The sequence below is a fragment of the Perna viridis genome, chromosome 3, assembly GCF_037379345.1.
Source record: "Perna viridis isolate PV_CMFRI_1.1 ecotype Kerala chromosome 3, ASM3737934v1, whole genome shotgun sequence".
NCBI classification, from domain to species: Eukaryota; Metazoa; Mollusca; class Bivalvia; order Mytilida; family Mytilidae; genus Perna; species Perna viridis.
In genome coordinates this window covers 36,020,615-36,043,163 of record NC_142447.1, presented here as the reverse complement: position 1 = coordinate 36,043,163, position 22,549 = coordinate 36,020,615, and the positions used below count along the sequence as shown (strand labels likewise).

The 22,549-nt window shown below is 33.3% G+C and overlaps 1 protein-coding gene across 3 annotated transcripts in view; it reads left to right on the top strand.

Annotated features, from left to right (window-relative positions):
- LOC148622070 (scavenger receptor cysteine-rich domain-containing protein DMBT1-like) overlaps positions 1–20,555 on the top strand; it is a 42,868-nt gene extending 22,313 nt beyond the window's left edge. For all 3 annotated transcript variants that reach the window (XM_088571583.1, XM_088571584.1, XM_088571585.1), the window contains exons 10-33: positions 213–369; positions 1,135–1,295; positions 1,538–1,864; positions 2,302–2,622; positions 2,928–3,251; positions 3,549–3,857; positions 4,243–4,560; positions 4,811–5,179; positions 6,532–6,855; positions 7,212–7,541; positions 8,716–9,018; positions 9,279–9,383; positions 9,751–9,963; positions 10,217–10,360; positions 10,785–10,958; positions 11,238–11,564; positions 12,542–12,868; positions 13,305–13,634; positions 13,965–14,318; positions 14,674–14,991; positions 15,289–15,615; positions 16,085–16,435; positions 16,958–17,281; positions 17,631–20,555. In XM_088571583.1, the coding sequence (XP_088427709.1) occupies positions 213–369; positions 1,135–1,295; positions 1,538–1,864; positions 2,302–2,622; positions 2,928–3,251; positions 3,549–3,857; positions 4,243–4,560; positions 4,811–5,179; positions 6,532–6,855; positions 7,212–7,541; positions 8,716–9,018; positions 9,279–9,383; positions 9,751–9,963; positions 10,217–10,360; positions 10,785–10,958; positions 11,238–11,564; positions 12,542–12,868; positions 13,305–13,634; positions 13,965–14,318; positions 14,674–14,991; positions 15,289–15,615; positions 16,085–16,435; positions 16,958–17,281; positions 17,631–18,022 (6,929 nt within the window). In that variant the 3' untranslated portion in view covers positions 18,023–20,555. The remainder of the gene's footprint in view (positions 1–212; positions 370–1,134; positions 1,296–1,537; positions 1,865–2,301; positions 2,623–2,927; positions 3,252–3,548; positions 3,858–4,242; positions 4,561–4,810; positions 5,180–6,531; positions 6,856–7,211; positions 7,542–8,715; positions 9,019–9,278; positions 9,384–9,750; positions 9,964–10,216; positions 10,361–10,784; positions 10,959–11,237; positions 11,565–12,541; positions 12,869–13,304; positions 13,635–13,964; positions 14,319–14,673; positions 14,992–15,288; positions 15,616–16,084; positions 16,436–16,957; positions 17,282–17,630) is intronic.
- The last annotated feature ends 1,994 nt before the right edge of the window (positions 20,556–22,549 follow it).

The following is a 22,549-nucleotide window of genomic DNA, read 5'->3' as shown; positions in this document are numbered from 1 at the left end:
ATAAGAAATGAACAAATATGAATAAATATGTCAGAAAGTTTTCAAATAACATATTCAATGCAATTACAGAGTTTAATATACAATTTACTGGTTATACCTTCACCAATTGTAGCATGGCTGAAACATTATAATAATGACTGTAATACTGCTATGTTTAGGAAATTAGTTTTACAGTATGATTGATAATGTTATTGCTGTTATATCTATTATAGAGCCAAGGCTACAGTTGGTCGGTGGTACTCATAACCAAGGTAGATTGGAGGTTGTAATGGATAATGAAGTAGGATCTATATGTGATGAGGGATGGTCTAGATATGATGCCACTGTCGCCTGTAAACAGTTAGGATTCACTGATGGAGAGTATAGAAGGTAAGAATAAGGATCTGTGAAGAATCAACATTATAGCCCCACTCAGCAAGTGGGTTGTACATTGGAATCTCCTTGTCCTACCAGCAAAATTTCTTCGTAATTATCGCTGCTCCCAATTGATTACAGATTTGGTTTGTGGCTATATAAAGATGGGGCATATGTGATTTTCTGTCAGATATCAACTTCTTGTTTTTAGGCACTTTGCCATTTTTCAATAAATGGAATGATAGAGAAAATTTTCCTCACAAAAATCTTAGCTCTCAATGGGTAGATTGATCTAAAATTTACCATCTTGCTGTATATACTATGAAAGTACTATTGTTTGTGGGGTACCAATTTTTGTGGTTTTCGTGGTTAAGTTGTGGTTCCTGATGAATAGTTGATTCCAGTTGGTGTGTATACTGATAACTTCAAAACCACATATTCAAGAATCCATGAACTTTGAGTTTCTTCCCTAATCCACGAAAAAGTACTTTCACAGTAGATGGGGCATATGTCATAAGCAATTTAAGGTGCTGTCCAATATGAACTTCCTGTAAAAGTGAGGGTATATCTAGCATAATGACTCGTCAATTCCTGCAATAGCATTTGGTTTTTTTTTTTATTTCATTCACATATATATTTTAGTTTGAGGTTATTTATAGGCTTTCTTAGCATATTTGATAATTGCAAATGATTTATTTATTCTCATTAGTTAAAAATCATAAAAGGATCATTACTAGATGTATTGAAACATATTGATATAGTTTATTGTTTTATTTTCAGAGGGTTTCCTGGTCCAGATAGAGCTAAGGTATTATCCAAGATGGGTTGTTTTGGTGGTGAACCCAGTATATTTATGTGTAGAAACCCTGGATGGAAGAAAGACATTTCAGAATCTTGTAACCAACCCAACAGGAATGCTGGAGTCTTCTGTTATAATAATGGTATTATAGTTCTGATGTGATACACCTTTATTATTGTTTTTTATTGATTGATGTTCATGTGGTTCACTTTTGTGGGATGTTTCCATTCAATTTTTTTATTTGTTCTGTGATCCTTCATTTACGCTGATCTGATAAGGAATATGTACTTTGGTCATGTCAAAGCTAATTTATCTTTTTTTTTTTTATACATGTATTAGAAAAACATATATGATGTCACATTAAAGGACTCATTTTTTTATCAGTACGAATAAGTGGAGGTGAGAATGGAGACAATACCACACTTGGTATGGTGGAGATGTACCAGAAATCTTCCTGGACTATCGTCTGTGGTGATAGGTTTGATAACAATGCTGCTCAAGTTGTGTGTCGAGAACTAGGATACCCCAATGCAAGACGACTTGTTAACGGAGCGTTTGGTTCCAAGTACTATACATCATCTATAATACGATTAAACTGCACTGGAAGAGAAATCACTATAAAAGATTGTCAATATGAAGAGGGAGACTGTCCTAATAAAGCTTACAACTATGCTAGTGTTCTGTGTACTAAAAATAGCATAAATCAAGAAGGTAATGTACTGCATCAATTATAAGTTATCTCCCTTAGTATGAAGACCAGTGTACATGATTTCGATCTACTCCTTTTCTTTCCATTTTTAAAAACACACTTCTTTGGAGATTACTCCTGGAATTTAGATACTTTTGTAACTTTTGTAAAGACACCATGTGTCCTCCATCAATTCCCCTAATTTTTTTTTAATTTTACAAAGGACCTTTTATAATTAATATAGGACATTTTATCATTGCCATTTGGTAAATAAATCTTCATAGTGAAAGCTTCAGGAGATCCTTTATTAATGCATGAATAGGTATACATATGCTTTTTTTTACCACTTTTATTATAAAAAAAAATTATTAATTGTAATACCTCCACATGACTGTACCTCCAAGATAATAATACAGTATATTCTGGATTCATTTATTGTTATAATACACATTGTTTGTAGATATAAGAGTATTGGATCTTGCTGAGAGAAGTTTTCCTGCCCCAGTACTTATACAGAAGTATGGTATCAATGGTACTATTTGTGCAGAAGGATGGGATAGCAATGATGCTACTGTTGTCTGTAAACAGATGGCATATGCTGGTGGTGTTCCATTTGGTCCAAGGTATTACAGCTCACGTACACCAATCTGGATGTCCAATGTGTCCTGTATGGGAACAGAGAGGGATATAAAGTTTTGTAAACCTCGTGGAGAGTTAGATATCAGTAGAAGTTGCAGATCTAGTCGACATGCTGCTAGAGTATTCTGTTATAGGGGAGATGGTAAGTCAAAAAGGGGAAATGGTCCTCAGTATTTATAATTTTGTTAAGCAAAGAAAAATAATACCTGTGTTAGGAAGCTTAATTACATATTAAGAGACAAAGGAGAAAAATGTAAAACTGACAACTCATTTGTTTCCATTGAATATTTATTTTTTTCAATAGATGTTATGATACAAAATATATAGTTTCTTGTTTTTTTTTTAGATTTATATAATTCTCCATGAGAGTATGTTGCTGTACAAAATGAAAATCAAATCAAATAATATGAGTGAATAATAAACGTTTTTTTTATTACTGTGTATTAGGTTTCCAGCTAAGGTTAGCAGGATCTGACAGTGCTAAGTCAGGCAGAGTAGAAATAGCCTTTAATGGAGAATGGGGTACAATCTGTGATTCTTACTGGTCTGATGCTGATGCCAGGGTTGTCTGTAGGCAGTTAGGGTTTGTTGATGGAGTGGCCCAACCCAAAGGGAAGTATGGACCAGGAACTGGCAGGTCATGGCTCTATTATGTCAGATGTGATGGAGATGAGAAGAATATCTGGGAGTGTACTAACAGTGGTTGGAATGTAACCCACTCTTCATGCCGTTCTCATGAAAATGATGCAGTTGTTTATTGTACTGAAGAAGGTATACTTGTACAGTTTTGAACTGGAAACTGGTTTTTCTTTTTTTATATTAAACCTTCAATAATGTTACACCATAAGCCCAGGATACTATAAACTTTTTCCTGATAAAATGGTTATTTAATAAAACTTTAATTTAGTAAATTGATGAAATTTGTCAAATTTATACTTATCTGTATGGCTGTGTTGAATTTTAATCCTTTCTGTTTAAAACAGTCTACCTGTTGTGTTGTGAAGATGGTTCTATTTTAATGCACATGCTGTTTGTACACAATGTAATTTTAAGGCTATACTTTTACAGTTCGACTTGAGCCAAATATTACTTATGGTGCAGTACAAGTGTGGCAAGATGGTGGCTATAAACTGGTGTGTGCTGATGGGTTTGATGATGTCGATGCCCAGGTGGTGTGTCGTGGGCTGGGTAAACAGAATGGTGTCAGTATCTGTTGCTCTGTTTTTGGTTCTATGACTCATCCCATCGCCATTAACGATGTACAGTGTACAGGACTGGAGGATTCCCTCTTACAGTGCCATTATAATTCATTAAGGGAGGGTTGTCCTAGTAAAAAGTATGCTGCTGTGGCCTGTTCTAATTCTGCTTCTAGTGGAGGTAGGTTTATAATAGAAAGAGGAAGTTTATGTATAGCTGTTACTTGAAACAAACATCTGTAGATAAACTACAAATTAAATACTAATTTGTTTTAAATCCCCATTAAACAAACAATCATTGAAATATTAGGAATTGAGATGATGTGAACCACGATGTATCTTATAAGGTATGAGGAAGATTTTTTCCTTGAATTGATTTCACTAAAGGTAAAAAAAGTGAAATAAAACTAATTGTCAAGGAAATAGCACATTGATCTGTGTAACTTTTAATGAAACAAATTTAATTGACACTCTATGTATTTCAGTCTACTTCAGAAAATTCAACATTATATTCATTATAATCTTTAGTTTAAATAAAACAAGTTTTCTTCTGTTTGTTTTCATAGCATATGAGCTTCAGTTAGAAACAGAAAACCAAGGAAAAGTATCAGTAAGACATTTGGATGTTTGGGGATCTATCTGTACTAATGGTTTTGATGACGACGATGCTAGAGTTATCTGCCGAGAGAAAGGTTTCCAGGGTGGGTTTGCCTACTACAGACATCAGTTTGACTCTGGTAACAGACAGAACTTACCTTGGTTATCTTACCTGAACTGTACAGGATCAGAGGGTTACCTAGCCAGGTGTGGAAACATACGCTGGGGTGATGTTCGTGATTGTTCCAGCGATACAACAGCTGCTGTATACTGTCATGATAATCCAGGTGTGTACAGATTATGGTGCTACAGTAGTGTTCAAATTTTATATCATTTATTTTATTATTCTTAATCTTTGTATGATGTTTTGTAATTAAAAACAAGTAATCAAACGTCTCTGTGATGTAGGTCGTATTCTTGTTTTCTACATAAGCATGAGTGCAAAGAAAAACTGATTAAAACAGTTAACTATAATTTTTCAGAAGAAATATTTAACATGGTTTCAAATGTTGAAATATGTAAATATTGTTTTTTTAGATATTCAAGTTAGGTTTGTGAATGGTACCAGTCCTTTACATGGTCGTGTAGAGATCTCGATAGGTGGGCAGTGGGGTACTGTGTGTGGTACTTCATCATGGAATGACGAAGATGCTACTGTAGTGTGTAGAATGAATGGCCATTCTTGGGGCAGAGCCTTGCGGTATGGGAAGTTTGGTGCAGGAAGAGGACCTATATGGATTGACTATGCCAGATGTAAAGGACATGAAACCTCTATATTTAAGTGTCCAATTGTCTTTAACAGTCAGCCAGACACAGGAGGTACTGTTAGGCGGAGGAGATTTAGAGGCATGAGTGGTATTTGTTATTCACACAATCATGATGCTGCTGTTCAGTGTTATGACTCTGGTAGGATATACTTTTGTTTTCTTTTGACTCTGGATTTTGGATTTAGGTACAAGGGTTTTATACATTCCTAACTTCCAAAGATTCTGAAGTACATGTAGCAAAGCAGTCTGATCAAATGTTTTGTACTTTTTGCTGTCAGAACTTTAGCACATCAAATTTTGTATCACTAATTTTCACAGATTTTATCATTTAGAAAAAAATAGATGTTTCACTGTGTTGAAAGGATTTTTATGGTTTCAGTTTTTATTTGCTTTTTGGCACAGCTAAAATTCAAATACATGTACAGTCAAACCTCGATGTATCGAACTCGGAATAGTTGAAATCTTGGATAACTTGAACTAATTACAAATTCCCAGCAAAGCTCCCCTTACTCCGATACAATTTAACCCCGGATGACTCAAACTCGGATAACTCGAGGTAATCAACCAGTCCCCTCGATAGGACTTGGAGGTTAACTAACCCTGATGTCCCGAAGTCAACTAATTAGTCGTAAAACTGATTGGTTTATTATAAACCATGATCGGAGTGTATTTTAACAGCGATTAGAGAGGCCTTTAAAATAAATTTGTTGAAGAACCTCTTTACGGCTTGATTTGTGTATTTGATTAATTTAAAATTGCATGCGTAGTGAAAAGAAATTAATTTGATTAATTACTAATCGGAATTGACACTAACATTGATATCGGATATTTTGATAATTTTTTTTAAAATACAGATCAATTGTAATGATATCTGACTATTTATTTAAACATCAAACAGATGATAGTACACATGTAATTGTATTTCAACGACTACATTTGTTTCGCGAGTGAATTTGAAATTTTAACGTAATAATGTAGAGCACATGGTTTGACGATACTCCTGATTGTGAGTCAAAGCAGTGTGTTATGAACTATGACGTTTTCGATGTAGAAAAAATAAAAAGGAAATTTCACAAAAGCACTTGGTGCCGTTCAGTATTTCAAACATGATACATTGTATACAACATAGAAAAAAATATTTTCCGATATGAAACACAAGACATTATGAAGTACTGTGTGAAGTGAAGTACATGTACATGTACAAGCACAACAAATGATGTAAATGCAGAAACAATCATTGACAAAACCACCAGTATTTCTGGTTTATCCTCGACCTTGGATTACTCAAACCTCAGATAATGCCAACATTTTTGCATGGTCCCTTCAACTTCAGCTTAACGAGGTTCAACTGTATAAGTACACAAGGTACTACATTCATGGAATTGCTGAGTATGTTTAATATAAATACTGGTATTGTCACCAATATATACTTTCATGTGCATATGGTAGAGCTAAATTTTATAATTCATCTTCATCATTTTTTATTAACAGTGCGTTTGGTAGATTCTAAGGATGTATCATATGGCAGAGTGGAGTTGTTTAACAAGACAGATAACAAATTCTACAGTATATGTGATACAGGCTTCACTGACTTGGCTGCCAAGGTTGTATGTCGTAGACTTGGCTATAGAGATGGTTTATACCAATGTTGCTCTGCCTTAGGACATGTCCCTAATGCTAACATCAGTATCATCAATGTCAATTGTCAGGGAGGAGAGGAGAGTTTAGATAGTTGTGCCTATCAGTTTGGTTTCTGTCAGTCTGGGAATTACGTATCTGTCTATTGCTCTTATGATGTTCTTGCTCCTAAGAAAGGTAGGCAATTTACCTGTTGGAGTTAGAAACTGGCTGACCTTTTTTTCCCAATTTTACAAAGATAGTTATACAAATTATTGACTGTTACTAAATTTTATCACTTACCTATCCTTGAAAGACAGGCCAAATGTGGGCATTGAATATAGCTCCTAAGTTAAATTTTGTTTCTTGTTACTTTAATGTAAGAATTATTATATACAGCATGCATTTCAAACTGTGTTGAAATTTTTTGATGTCCATATATGATGATTTCTTTACCTCAAAACTTTACTGTGTGCACTTGCTCATATGTCATAAAAAATACATACTGGTGTTCGTTATTGACTGTGGATGACAATATTTATTGAATTTTGCAGAGTTAAACATCAGGATTCATGAGATGAAATACTACGGTTCATTAGAAGTTGATGTGTTTGGTTTCTGGGGCCCTGTCTGTGATGTAGACTGGGATGATCAAGATGCTAACGCCACTTGTCACCAGTTGAATTATCTTGGAGGTGTTGCTTTCAATGGCATTACAAACCTTCCAAACCCTGTATCAGTTGGCAGGTTCAATTGTACAGGCATAGAATCTCGACTTGGACAATGTCCTTACCAGAAGATGAACAAGGATTTAGGATGTGCTGCAAAGATTACAGATAAATACTCTTGGCCTACTGCTGGTGTACTGTGCTTTGATCATATAGGTAAGTTTCAAATGACCTCCATTTGCATTTAATCAAACTAATTCAGTTGTAGATTATTATATTCATGAAGACCTGTTTATGGTCAACAGACTGCTGTAGATGTTCTAGTGTTTCATTGCTTTAGATTACATTTTTATACACAAAAAAAATTGCAGTCGTTGTTAATTTTTTTGTTTCTGTGCAATAACTTAAACTGTAGTGAACCGAATTTCGTGAAATTTTAATGTATTGTAACTTACTGCTAAAGAAAGTGTGCTATTTAAAATGGAGTCACTGGCCCCTATCATTCTGCAAAAATGGGCCAAAAGTGTGTGTATTTAAAATTGATGTAGAAAGTTCATTTCTCAATCAATTTTGACATTTTTTATTAGTTTATGATAAAATTATGTTTTTAGAATATTTAACATATTTTAAATAGCAATTAGCATATTCAGTCTATGGGTAGCCAGAGGCCATACCTTAAAAATCATCTTTTCAATTTCTGGTGCAATTTTGAAAATAATTTTATTAATGGGTTCCTCATGGAAATCCCTTCCAGTATTTTTCAATCAGTATTGAAAAATTTCTCACCATTTTTGAGTAACAATTGGCCAAAAAACATCATTTTGTTTGAAAGACTGTATATTAAATTTTTTTCATCTGATTTCATTGATTTTTTTTTTTTTTTGAAATTGTTCCTCTTTACAAGGTCTTAACAATTTACTTATTAATTGTTTTTGAGATAATGGGGTACGAAGTGATTCATGAAATCACCCTGTGACCAGACCTTTTTACTTATATTGAATTTCAAAATATTGTGCAATAAGGTATCCTATCCAGTTGTTTTGTCCATAATGATCAGGAAATCCCTGTTTAAGTGTATCAAAAACTGATATTGTTTCCCCACTTGCCTCAAGTGAACAGGGTTCAGCTGGCTGTGGTCGTATCATGCCACACTGGGCAAAGTTTTTTTGTTGACTATGAATTAAGTTTGTCTCATTTTACAATAATTTTCAGAACAAAATGTCTTAGTCTTGTTTTAAATAAAAAAGAAACTGAGGAGCTGCTATGAGGCTTTAATTGATTTCCTCTTTCTATGAGTGAACATTTTCATTCTTTTCTCTATGTCAAAACTTCCTCTAAAATCAAGTTGTTTGTACCTTATTGTATAAGTTAATTACACCTTGTATTACAGAGGGAATAAAGTTTGCTATATCAGGCAGTAGAACAACAGGTAAGGTAATGGTCAAGTTTAATGGAGAATGGGGCAGAGTTTGTAACAGAAGATGGGATAATAAGGATGCTAAGGTGTTCTGTAAACAGATGGGATTTATTGATGGAGAGGCAGGAACTGTCGCCTCATCTCGTAGTTCTGGTTACGTGTGGATAGATAATGTGGACTGTGATGGCACGGAAGAATCCTTGCTGAAGTGTAGACTCAACTGGGATGCTGATTACTCACCTTGTGATGATGCTACTGTTATTTGTATGGAGGCTGGTAGGATATCTCTTTTATGGATATTTTATTTCAGCCCTTGGATCTAAATCATAGTACACATCTAAAAACCAAAACTTGACAGCTTGATTATAGCAAGTAAGGAAACATTTGGTTCCAACTTTTTCAAATACCCTATTTATATTAGGTAGGTTTCTCAGTATATGTAGATTTTTAAGCCTTCAATATAAATTGGCAATACTGGACTAAGTGGTCAAACAGAAAAATTGAGGATTTTATATCATGTATTCTTATAACTTCAGTACGACTTGACAAAGGAGATCACAAGACCCATGGAGTGGTCCAGGTCCATATCAACCAGAACTGGGGAACTGTCTGTAACCATAAGTGGGGACAAGAAGAAATTGGTATGAAATATCTAATACATAATGACAACGAAGTAGATTAATGAAGATAGAAAATCTTATAAATTTTATCAACTTGATTAGTTGGGTACTGAATAATCTGATAATAAAGTATATTAACTATATTTAACATGCTTAAAAAAATAACTTGTGCAATAGCTTGAAGTTACTTAATCTGTTTTGTCAATGTTTTGTTTAAAGCGTTGCAGCAAGATATACACCTGTGTGTCGATGTAAAACAACCTGGTAAAGATGTTTATTTCTAATTTGGATATTTGGATTTAAAATTATGAAAATGGCTCCATTCTGTAAGGTGTGATAAAAATAAAATTGTCATTGTGTTTGTGAAATGATAATTCATTTATTTTAGACGTAACATGTCAACAATTAGGATTACAGAGTGGTGTATCAGTATGCTGTGGTGCCTATGGTTACATGTATACCAAGGGAGTGTTGGATAATGTCACATGTGTCGGCAATGAGAGAAATCTGTTGAAGTGTCCCAGTATAGCACCTTATAGTTCATGTTCTAGAGATTATGCTGCTGTGGCTTGTTTTAATGGCACATTGCCAGCTAAAAACAGTAGGTTGTGCTTGCTTAAAACATCATGCACTTCTAATTATAGTATTGAATCATTAATAATGAGTCATTTGACAACTAGCCTTACATCCTTCATTGTCTGTAGAATTTGTAAATTCCTAGTTGAAAGAATTATGTAAGTTATATGGTCTCAAAAAGTCTTTGTTTACAGTTGGTATATATAAGATGTGTTACATTGAAATGATGTTCTTTTCTAATGATAAACTTGTGAACTAACTTAACACACCTTTTCCAGATTATTCATTAGTAATAGAAGGTAGGAGTAATATCTCTGGTTCACTAGATATAAAATACCTGAACATCACTGGTAGGATTTGTGCTGATGGTTGGAACAATAATGATGCTACTGTTGCTTGTAGAGAGTTAGGCTACAGCAGAGGTTAGTTAAATAAAGTATTAAAATAGTCCAAACACTGTGACAATGGTTCAGCTACAGCAGATAGCAGTTATATAACAAATTAATGTCAAAATTGCAGTCAATTTTTTAAAATCTTAATTGTTAAATTACTCATAAGTTATGACATCATAGTGGAAAATAGTATTGTAACTTATGACTAATTTCAACACCTATATTTTTTGGTGATGTAGACAGTTGTGCTCTAAAATATGCCTAAACATTAAGATATTTAAAGATGCATTAAATGGCAATATAAACTGATGATACTGATAAAATGCTAACTTGTCATTGACTTTGGTGTAGATATATCAGGATAGGATAGTTTCTATAATAGTCCTTGCTGTTGGTTTATGACCATATTTATTGTGCAGTGGTGTTATCATATTAAGTATGATTTGGTCTACAGGTGCAGCATACCAACATAAAGTATTATTTGGTGAAGGTAAACCAATCTGGGTCAGTAATGTAAGCTGTACAGGGAATGAATACAAACTGTCAGATTGTCCAGGGTTTAATCCAGGAACTGTTCAAATGTGTACATCTAGGAGAGATGCTGGTGTTGTCTGTTATTCTAATCTAGGTTAGTCAAGTTTTATGAAAAGTAAAATTACTATTGTTTAGCGATGCTAGCCTTACTTGATTCTAAATTATTAGGCTATTACAATTTTATACAATGTATATATTTTGGGTATTTTTCCACTGCATTGGTATTTTCAATTATTATACAGTGTATATATGATAAATAAAGTTAATGAATTTTCAGACTTATTTAGATTGAAATAATTATAAAACATTTTTTTATCGTCAACGTCATCATTAATTTCTTAATTCATAGAATTTTTTTTAAAATGTGGTATAGGTGTATACTTCCGTCTGGCTGGAGGTTCTGACAAGTATGGGCGCGTAGAAATGTCTGTAGATGGTGAATGGGGAACTATCTGTAATCGGTACTGGGACAAGATGGATGCCTCAGTGTTCTGTAAATCTATTGGTTATGCCACTGGATTCCCTTACTACAAAGACAGCATCAGGATCAATTCTGGCAGGATTTATGAACCTAACCTCCATTGTAATGGAGATGAAAAGTCTCTCTATGAATGTGCTCATGAAGGATGGAAGATTTCATCAAATATTGGACCATGTAGTTCTCATGATAAAGATGCTACTGTTCATTGCTATAATTCAGGTTTGTAATTGACTTACATTGTTGTCCCCCCGCCGCAATGCGGAGCAGGGGCATAGAAATGTTGGTGTCCATGTGTCCGAAGCTTGTGCATGCAACTCCTCAGAAACAGTTGAATGGAACTTGACAAAATTTTGTAGGACTGTTTGTCACCATATGTACTTCACCATACTTAACCGCTATTTCGATTCGACAATATTTATGGGAGTTATGGGACTTTGTTCATTTTTCACATTATTCGCAATAGGAACACCTTGTGGACACAAATCCTCTGAAACCGCTGAACGGAATTTGACCAAATTTTGTAGGATTGTTTGTCACCATATGTAGTTCATTATACTTAACTGCCCTTTTTATTCGTCAATTTTTATTGGAGTTATGGGACTGTTCATTTTTCATGTTCTTTTTTTGCAGATTTTTTTTTTTTTTTTGTTGTATGAAGAATTCTTAACCTAACTTAATTTGATTAATTAAGATACATTAACCTTGAATCGCCACATGAACTTATGAAAGCACATAAGTTTTGAATCTGCTATCTATACAAGTGTCAAACTTTTGTAATTCAACTCTTTCTACAGTGGCGGGGACATATGGCTACGTGTAGCATTCTTGTTGAATATTGAAATTAATATACTGTGAAAGTGCCCTTTCTTCGTTGAAACCATCTTTTGTTTAGGGAGAAAAAAGCCAGTTTGTAGTGTCTTGAATCCATTGATTTGACAACTCTATCATACAATTAAATGGGAAAGTTCCATTTTGTTGGGAACCAAATTTTGTGGCTTGCCAAGCCCATGAAAACTACGAAAATTGGTGTTCTACAAACAACAATACTTCCACAATATACTTAATTTATTGTACCAATATTTTTAATAATGTTATAGAAATTATGATTTAATTAATTTTGAAAGCTGCCCTTTGATGAAATAAAACTTAAAGCTTCAACACTTCTATGTTTAACAATATATCTTCATATTTTACAGTTAAGCTAGACTCAGGTGTTGGTCCTGAGGCAAGCGATGGACCTGTTATGCTGTTTTTCAATAACTCATGGAATGTTGTTTGTGACAAGGGCTTCACAGACATGTCGGCCAAGGTTGTTTGTAAAGAGCTGGGCTTTGATGATGGCAAAGCTGTCGTAGGGTCTGCCTATGGGAAGACTTATGACCTTGTTCTGAAAAATAAATCTCTGATTTGTCAAGGTCAAGAGAAGGATGCATTAGAATGTTTACAGAATTCAGATTGCGGACCTTACAATAACTATGCCTCTGTAATGTGTTTTAAAATGTCTGACAACTTGCGTGGACCAGGTACTATCAATGTTAAGTCAGCAAATGCTTGTTATGCTGGATTTTGATGAAATTTTGCAATTCATAAAAATGATAGGCATCATATGTAGGTGTGCATGAAGGAAGACAATTAAGGAAATTAATTTAACTTCTTCAATATCAATTTTCGACTCCTCAGAAACTGTTCACTGTATATTGGTTAGATTTTATAGAAAGTTATTGTGTTATATTTAGATGTGTTTGAATGAGTGTTGTAATTTATGGATCTCTTTACTCAAATTTAATAGTTTTACATGCTTTACGTCTATTAAAAGGATTGTAATACTCTTTGTTTTTGGCGAGCTTGCTCACTGAATTTCTTGTCTAGCTGTTTTGAGAAAATGAGATTTTAATATAAAGTTCTGACATTGAACAGGGATTTTGACCCTTAAGACTTTGTATTACCTTTTTTGTTCAGGATACAAGTTTGACTTTGAGAAGAAAGTAGGAAAGAACATATCAGCTGGTACCCTGTCTGTAGAGCAATATGGAGTAAAGGGACACATCTCGAGTAATTTCTGGGACGATACTGATGCTTCTGTATTCTGTAAATCACAGGGTTTCAAGTATGGTTTTATGTACCAACAGTCACCTGACTCATTCCATAAAGATCCACCAATCACAGTCGGAGATTTTAACTGTACTGGGACAGAACCATCATTATTAAACTGTTCCTTTAATTCTAGGTTTAACCTAGGTAACAATACATTCAGTAACAGAGCTGGTGTTGTATGCTATAGCCAGTCAGGTGGGTGTTTTGTAGACGTCTACATGTATATTTGTTAAATTGTAAGGGCTCAAAATTTTTACACACACCACAATAACCAATTATATTTATTCCTTTGATTTGTTTGTGTTTGATAAAATTCTTATTTATTTTGAGGATTTAAAATTATGAATGACATTTTAATGCCAAATCCTCTGAAGAAAGTAAGAATTGAAATATAAAGTCTTTATATCCTAAAAATAAATTAAAGATTTTAATAACTTATTGCCACAGTATTTCTTAACCATACAGGTATAGAAAAAAATAATAAAATGCAATGCAATACCTATTACCAAATATTTTATTTTACAGGAGTGAATTATAGAATTGTTGGAGGGGTCAAAGATCAATTAAATAGAAACAAGACCGGGAGAGTTGAACTCCAGGTCAATGGACAATGGGGCACTGTATGTGATACAAACTGGGATGACCGGGAGGCCAAAGTTCTCTGTCGATCCCTTAACTTTAGTGATGGTTATGCTATCAGGGGAGCCCACTATGGCAGGGGAACTGGAGCTGTATGGTTAGGCTACCTGAAATGTAAAGGAACAGAGAAATACATCCATGCTTGTCCACACAGAGGTTTTAATGATGCAGTGACTACCAAGAGCTGGAAGAAATGTTCCAATCATGCAAATGATGCTTCTGTTGCCTGTGTTGATAAAGGTAACTAGATAAAGCTTATACCTTGGTTGTTAAAGGGGAAGATATTATGTAAAACAAACTTATATATACGTTAACTTTATTAAAGTATCGATGTAAAAATAAAAGTTCAAACTTAATTGATTAATTAAAATAATTTTTTTTCCCAAAATGTAATGTATTTATGATTTCTCTTTGCTATTTATTTCAAGGACTCTTTAATATCATCAAAGTTCATTCGTATTTTGTCTTATTTCATGGAACATAAGCTGGACTTACACATCAAAAATTCATATGGATGGGAGCTGATTATGGAAATCTGGGTAGACAAAAAGAATAATTACACAATATTGGATATATTCACTTTTTTACTTTACAGTGAGACTAAGTCTAGGACTGAATGCTACCATGGGAGCAGTAGAAGTTTTCCATAATGACCAGTGGATGACAGTATGTGATGTTGGCTTCAATAAACTTGCTGCTGAAGTAGTCTGTAGGTCTATGGGATACCGCCATGGTAAAGATATCCCAGGTTCTGTGTTTGGTAATAAGACTGGGCCTATTGGATTGGTTGGTGTTCATTGTGGTGGAGATGAGAGTGACTTGTTTAAATGTCGGTCAGAGTGGAATACTGCTGCATGTCGGACCAACCACTATGCTTCTGTTTATTGTAGTAACACTGATATAGTCGCAACAGGTTTGTAATTTTAGATGATTGAAGTCTTCTTTCTTAATGAAAAAAACACCTTTATGTACTTTCTTTGCTATGAAATTATTACAGGCTTTAAATATTACCAAACCTTAAGGCAGATGTAATAAGGAAGAATGATTTTACATATTCATATATTGCATTATAATGTCATTAAAATGATTTCATATTTGTAAAAGCTAAAGATGTTTTCACCAATACTTGTAATTGGTAGTATATTTGAATGATTTTTTTTTCTTTTCAATCTTAATTCTTTCATTATTTCTTAAAATTATGTTTTCATAGCCTTTGATAGTAGGATTGTCCCTGATGATAAAATAGATACACATGGAACAGTTGAAGTGAAGATAGGGGGAGTTTGGGGATCTATATGTGGTAAAGATTGGGGTAACGTTGAGGCAGACCTGGTCTGTAGGAGGAATGGGTTTGCTGGAGGCGCTCCTTACCTGGTACCAGGTTCAAGTAAAGTCAAACCACCAATTCTAATGAGCAACATCAAGTGCACTGGTTCAGAATCAGATTTGGATAAATGTGCATTTACATCAAATGGTCATTCTAGTTCTTGCCAGTATACAGACACTAGGGCTGGTGTACTCTGTTATAAATCATCTGGTAAGATTTTTGTTTCACTTTATTGGCTTTTAGCAATGCACAAAGTATTATTTAAATAGTTCTATTTTGTCAGCCTTATATGTGTTGCCATTTGTTAAGAGTTTGATAATCCATGTTGAGACATGTGCCCTTTGTATCCTTACCCTAACCATAACCCTCAATTTTGAACTCTCAATTAAAAAAAACAAATATGAGCCCTTTTTTCTCATTGTTTGGATGTCTATGATTTTTGTCTACTGGTAATGGAAGGACTGAGTGGTGGGCTCTCCCTGTCTGTCTTTACAGGTACTTTATGGGTCAAATTCCTCTAAGTCTGATGACTAAATTTTGCTGAAATCTGAAATGTAGTTCCACACCCTATCTACTTGAAACCATCTCTGACTAGTGGTTTAAATTGACCCAAAGAAGTGCATATGGCTAAGTGAAATAAACTTTTAGCATTGTATCAGTTTTTACTTTACACTTCTAGGTATCCATTATTCATTAATTGGTGGACCTGATGAAGCAACTGGTAGAGTAAAGATATTGTATGATGGACAAGAAGGTGGTGTTTGTAACTTCCTTTGGGATTCTAGAGATGCACAGGTCTTCTGTAAAAGTTTAGGTTACAAAGGAGGTATAGAAATAGCTGGAGCACAGTTTGGTCAAAATCCAGCCTCATTCTGGTTTTCTCGTATGTCATGTGATGGCACTGAGAATGACCTTTTGACCTGTAGCCATTCAGGGTTTAACAGATCCAGAGGATTTGAGACAACCTATGAGAAGTTATGTAAAAAAAGACCTAATGATGCTGCTGCCAGATGTTTCAAGCAAAAAATTGGTAAGACAAGAATTCTGGCAGTTTACATTCATTTGAATTAGTTCAGTCTTATTTTCCCTTCCTGTAAAGCTTGTCAATGTCTGTTTGTTGTTAGATTTACCCTTTCATGTTACTTTTTTTTATCATCTAGCGTATAGCAGGTTATTTACATGGATGCCAAATTTCCTGATCTGTTCTATGAATAGGAGTATAAAATTTTGTTCTCTTTATTTTTCCCGTCTTTAGGGGTAATGGAATAAAATGTATATGTAAAGTATTTGGACTTAAATTTGGAGAGCTTTTATTTTTGAAATTCTTCAAACCTTGGGAAAAACTCTCGCTATGCAGTATATTGAATACAAAAGTGTTTTTTTTTTTTTTTTTGGTAACCTTAATTTATTCTGTTTTAAAAAGTAGGAAGATAGATATATGTTTATAACTAAAAAAAAGTAGGAAGGTAAATACATGTTAATATCTTAAAAAATTCCATTGCTCATATTTACTTTATTTATTTTTTTTGCACATTGTATTAAAATATTTCAGCAATAAATGGTGTAAGATTAGCTTCAGGAGGAACAATAGGACTTAACTATGGACGTGTAGAGGTTTACCTGTCTGGGCCTAATGAGTGGGGAACTGTGTGTGATGACTACTGGGATGACAGAGATGCTACTGTGGTTTGTCGACAGCTTGGATTTATGAGTGGTGTAGCCAAAAAATCTGGACAATTTGGTCTAGGTACAGGGCCAATATGGTTAGATAATGTGAACTGTAAAGGAAATGAAAAAGGCATTGAGGATTGTACACACAATGGGTTCAATATCCAGAACTGTAATCACATGGAGGATGCTGGGGTCATTTGTAGTGGTTAGTACATCATTTTAAATTCAATTACTTCCTAGACGTTAATTATATTATACGTATTATACATGAGTTATGTGCTTTTGTTTTGGATTGTCAGATCTTGCTATATCACTTCTGATCATTTCTGTCTCAATCTTCAAAATTGACATTGTTCATGTTGAGAGTACCAGTAGTTCTATTTAGAGGAAGTTGGTTGCTTTTTAGTTTACTTTAAATGAGTACATATGTGTTACATTAATATTTGTTTACATATATCAGTTCATATACAAAGTTCATTCCCTTCTTTCTTATTAAATGTATTTTTAGCCAAATGACATTTTATTTATTGATCAGTATGTTCGTTATTTTGCAGGTAATCAATCAAAGAGTGATATACTTTCTGAGTTTACTTCAGGACAGGATGTTGTCCTGGCGGCTACTATACCAATAATTCTTATCTTAATTGTTGTTGTCTTGGGATTGACTTTATTCTTCTGGAGACAGAGAACATCTTCATCTGTTGATAAAAAAGTGCTAGTTGATAATGACATGAATGACCCCAATCCACCGACAGCTCAAGCAGAGGGAGGGGTTAGTGTGACGTTTTCAAAATTACGTGCCCATTTCTCTAAACCTAAGTCTTCGCTACAAAATGGTGATAAAAGTAAAGACTTGAAATCAACAACTATGTCACTGGGTAATCCAAATTACGATCAAATGAATGATTCGCATGACACTAAAATGGAGTCAGGTTATGATCAATGATAAAGAATGTGATGCTTGTTGTACAGAGTTTGTACTGTCTATTCATATCATATTATACTGGGTTCATTTCATTGTTGACATTTGGCATGCCAGAAAATTGATAATACGGCTACAGAGATTGGAGTCAGCTTTCCAGAAGTAAATGCCTAAGACCGGTGCAAACTTATAGCTAAGAACCATCTGGGATATTCTGGTATTAGATCATTATAAATGTTGAAATATTGGACATCTCATTATTTTGAATCTCAAAAGGACCATTCCTAGAAATAACTGGGTCGGACATCAAATTCTCACTTATGACCGGGCCTGGTCCTCATATTCTCACTAATTTAGTACAGTTTTACCTTAGAATCATACAAATAAAGAAAAAGGTGACAATTAGAAAATTCTAAATGACCTCAATACTTCCAGAAAGTCGCCAGGGTTGTCCATAGTGCTTTAAGTAGTGGGAAAAAAATGAATATGAAATAACATACCATCTTCAAAACTGAACAAAAATGACTGAACTTACTTTCATCTAAGTATTGTTTGAAATGATAGATCATTTTCATGAAAAGACTTGAATTATACATGTTTTCCCAATCTCAAGCCAAAAACAGAAGTGCTGTAGACTTTTTAATATGATATGAAATGCATATTTAAGGTATAGATATTTTTTGGTTTATAAGCTAACAGTGTGCCTTGTAGTTGACATTGCTGTAGAGATCAAAGATTTTGTTATACTTTATACTTCATTTTTTTTTTGGCCGAAACAGATATTTATATATGAAAAGTGAACTGATGAGCATAATTTTTTATATCTGCCATTCCAATACAACATTCTTGCTAACTTTAGAATACATTGGATAACTTTCAAGGTACATATTCCAAAACTGACATTAACTCTTTTTTTATGCATACCCAGACAAATTGCTGTTCTCCTAGATAAATTCTACAGTTGCTTTAGATGGGAGATAACTGCATTGTATTTGACTGGTTCCACTGATGCATCTCAACTGAAACCTCTTCACATCAGTACTGTTATCTCTTAGTTTTTAATACATTTTGTTACCTCTACATTAATTTGTTAGATTTCTTGTTTTTTCTTACATTGTAGTAGAGACAAGTTCCTAACAGTCATCTGGCAGTAAAGAATTCTGTCCTTTATTTTTTTATACTTCAATGGTTAGCTTTTTTAACATGCCATTTGATGTAAATTTACTTCAGACTTGATTGATGTAAGTTTCTACTAATCATCATGTTCCACCATTTATTACTGGTATACTGTTGTATAACAAGAAAGATGACATCTCACCAAGTACATCAAATGTTACTGTTAGAAAAAAAATTATGTTAAGTGTTAAGTCAGGAAAAAGTGAAGGATTTTACACAGCCTCGTTCAACTGTCAAATGACGATTGATTGAATAGTGCCGGAGAATGTCTTAAGGTCTGTCTGCAGTGGTTAGTAAGGGAGGGGAAGAACGTCTGTCGCTGCATGAAGCTGCATAGTTTTTTTATATGTCATCTTCAATTTTGTTTTAATTTTAAATGCTAATTTCCAAAAAACTCTTAACTCAAGACTTTCAGTTCTATCAACACCATTCCTTTGTTTCAAAGTGGGGCAATATATAGTGTAATAGGATGTCTTGTCATCTCCAAACCATTGATGGATTGTAATGAATCTTTCAAGAGTGATTATTAGGTGATGCCATTGTGGAACCTTTTGATTAAAAAGAATTAGGGGTTTCCATAAGCATATATATCATGGACTTTATCTTACTCCAATGCTTGGTAGGGATACCCCTTTCGTATTTGTAACTCCTCCTAAACCACCTTATGATTTTATGAAACTTTCAGAGAATGATCATTGTATAAAGCCATAGTGCATCAGCAATACACGATGAATTTGAAGTTTCCAGTGGCATAACATGGCCTTTACTGTTGACTCAGATGGATTTAAGAGTTATCACATATGTATCTGTGTGCTTTTTCAAAATTGTTTGTAGTATAACCTTAAAAACCAATGTAAAAATTATCATTCCAGTAAAAGCTGTTTGAATGTTAAGAGGCTGTCCATTTAAAAATCAGGCAGTGGATGGCACATGAAAAATTTTGTTTTAAAAAAAAATGTTATCCACTTCATATCACAAATGCATCCTTTCTTAATGAATATTGGTTTTTGATTTATTGCAATTGTTAAAGAGAAATAAATTACATGCATTGAAGTTCATTGAAAAGTGGAGATAATTGTTTATTGTGTGCAAAATTTAGTTGCTTTGTTAGAGAACTTTAAAATCATTTTCTGAGCCACCCATGGTGGATTTAAAAAAAACAATCTTTATACTATTTGATATACATACAGTATAAACAGTGGCATAAAATTAAACAAGTGCGACTCATATCATAGGAACTGCCTGATTTCTACATGGACAGCCTCTTGAATGATTATATGATGATGAATGAATGTGTGATAAAATATTTCATCAGTCAAGCTTATACACTGTAATATATGCCAAATAAAACTATACAAACACATTTATTATGTCATCTCAAGTCTAGTGTTTTCTTTTTGTGTTCAGTAGTGAAGGATTGAAAGATTTCTGCTGAAAAATCTGGTAAAACATTTTTCAGATGAAATTATAATATTTTTATATATGCCTTCTTTTTATGTTATTTCAATGTTAATAGGTCTGTCTGTTCATCCATCCATAAATACAGTGTAAGGTAACTAAAAAAATACTCAAAAATAACTCAAAAATATATATGTTACCACACAAAAATAGGATTTCTGAATTGCCCTAGTGGAAATTGGAACTAGGATTTATATTGGTTAAAATCAAATGTTTCTATAAATGCACAGGGCACTTACCCTACCAGTGCACCTGATCTGTGCTACCAGTTTTAGTGGAATCCAGATTGTTCATTTACTTTTGTTTCTTAGTACCTGTTATTTTGGTTATTTGGTGTTTTTTGTTCAGTGTGTCTATTTTCCCTGTCTAGTCTTTGGATAATATTCTTTTGATTACAGATGGAATCTTTGTTCCCTTAATTACTCTTTGAAGGATTTAATCATTTTTTATACAATGTCTTTTATTGTGGAAGGATGCTCCTTCATTGATACCTGGTTTATTGTATTGGAGTATAAGGACTTTAAATGCCAAAAACAGGGACACTAGAATATCTTGTTTTAACAGTGTTTTTTTCATGGTTGTGAGTTATGTCGCTCACTGATTTATTCTTAATTCCAGGATGCTTACTGTTACAAATGTTCTGTAATATCTATGGATTTTAAATGCAAAATATCCAATTTGAAATTCCTTTTCTGGAAAGAAAAAGTGGGAAATCACAAATTTCTACAAATAAAACAGGCTGAAATAATGCATCATGATCAGTAAGCAAATCAATTATACAGATCCTGGTGATCCTACAATGATATCAAACTACAATTTGAATGGCCTTTATACAATATAATATTTTTGTGGATTTTTTTATGTAGTAAGGGGTGAGTTGGTCAATTATTGATATTTTTTATGTTTCCATGTGTATGCTACACAAAAATAAGAATTTGGAATTGCCCTTGTGGAAATTATAATTGTAATCCCTTCATGTGTTCTCTTACATGGATAAAATGTAGACAAAAAATGAATTTATAAGTCATGAATTGAATAAGAGAGATATTCATTATAATCTATAAACTCTTTTATAGTCAGAATGGGTTTCATAAAAGAAGCATTTGTTTTGTTTGTTTTTTCCCCCAGAAATTGGGATGATACTTTTGTTTTTATGAACTATGCAATTTCAGTGTCCTCTTAAAATAAGTAATTGGTTTTTTTTTTTGTTGGTTTTTTTTTTTTTTTTTTTTTTATAGATCTTTTTTCCCTGCCAGATGTTCATTGTGTCTTTAAATTTGAACGAACGTGTTTTGTTTCTTTTAAAAGATCAAAACCAAGGTACATAGTTAAATGAAACTTTTTTCAATTATTGTTTTCTACAATAATTTTAGTTCCTTCGACAAATCAAGATGAAGGATTTTAAATTTCCTTCTTCCTTCACCATAAACTTCACTTACTAGTACATCAAGTGCCACCTACTAAATAAAAAATTTAGGAAGTAAATTCAAACTAGTAACATCAAAAACGACTATTTATTTCGTAATCAATTTAATTATTACATTTCAAATGACATATTCTTTTGATAGAATTTTAATGTTTGACAGAAGAACATTCAATAAATTTTAATCAATTAATCATCTTAGTAGATAAGATAATAGAAATTTTATAAAATCTAGCTCAGTAACAATGTAAAGTAACATTTTTTTTTCAACCCTCAAGGCACTTCCTAAAATGTTGATAAAATGATAACAATCGAATGATGAATTACTTCCCTTGTTCTCACATCTAATTTCTTTGATCTTGAGAAAATATGGTTTAAGTTGTTGCAAAATGCGATAGTAAATTACACTTTTACTACTAGTACGCTTTGGCTGATTAAATTTCTGAGTTACTTCCCCTTATGCATATTGCCATGTCAAATCTAAAATTGCTAAA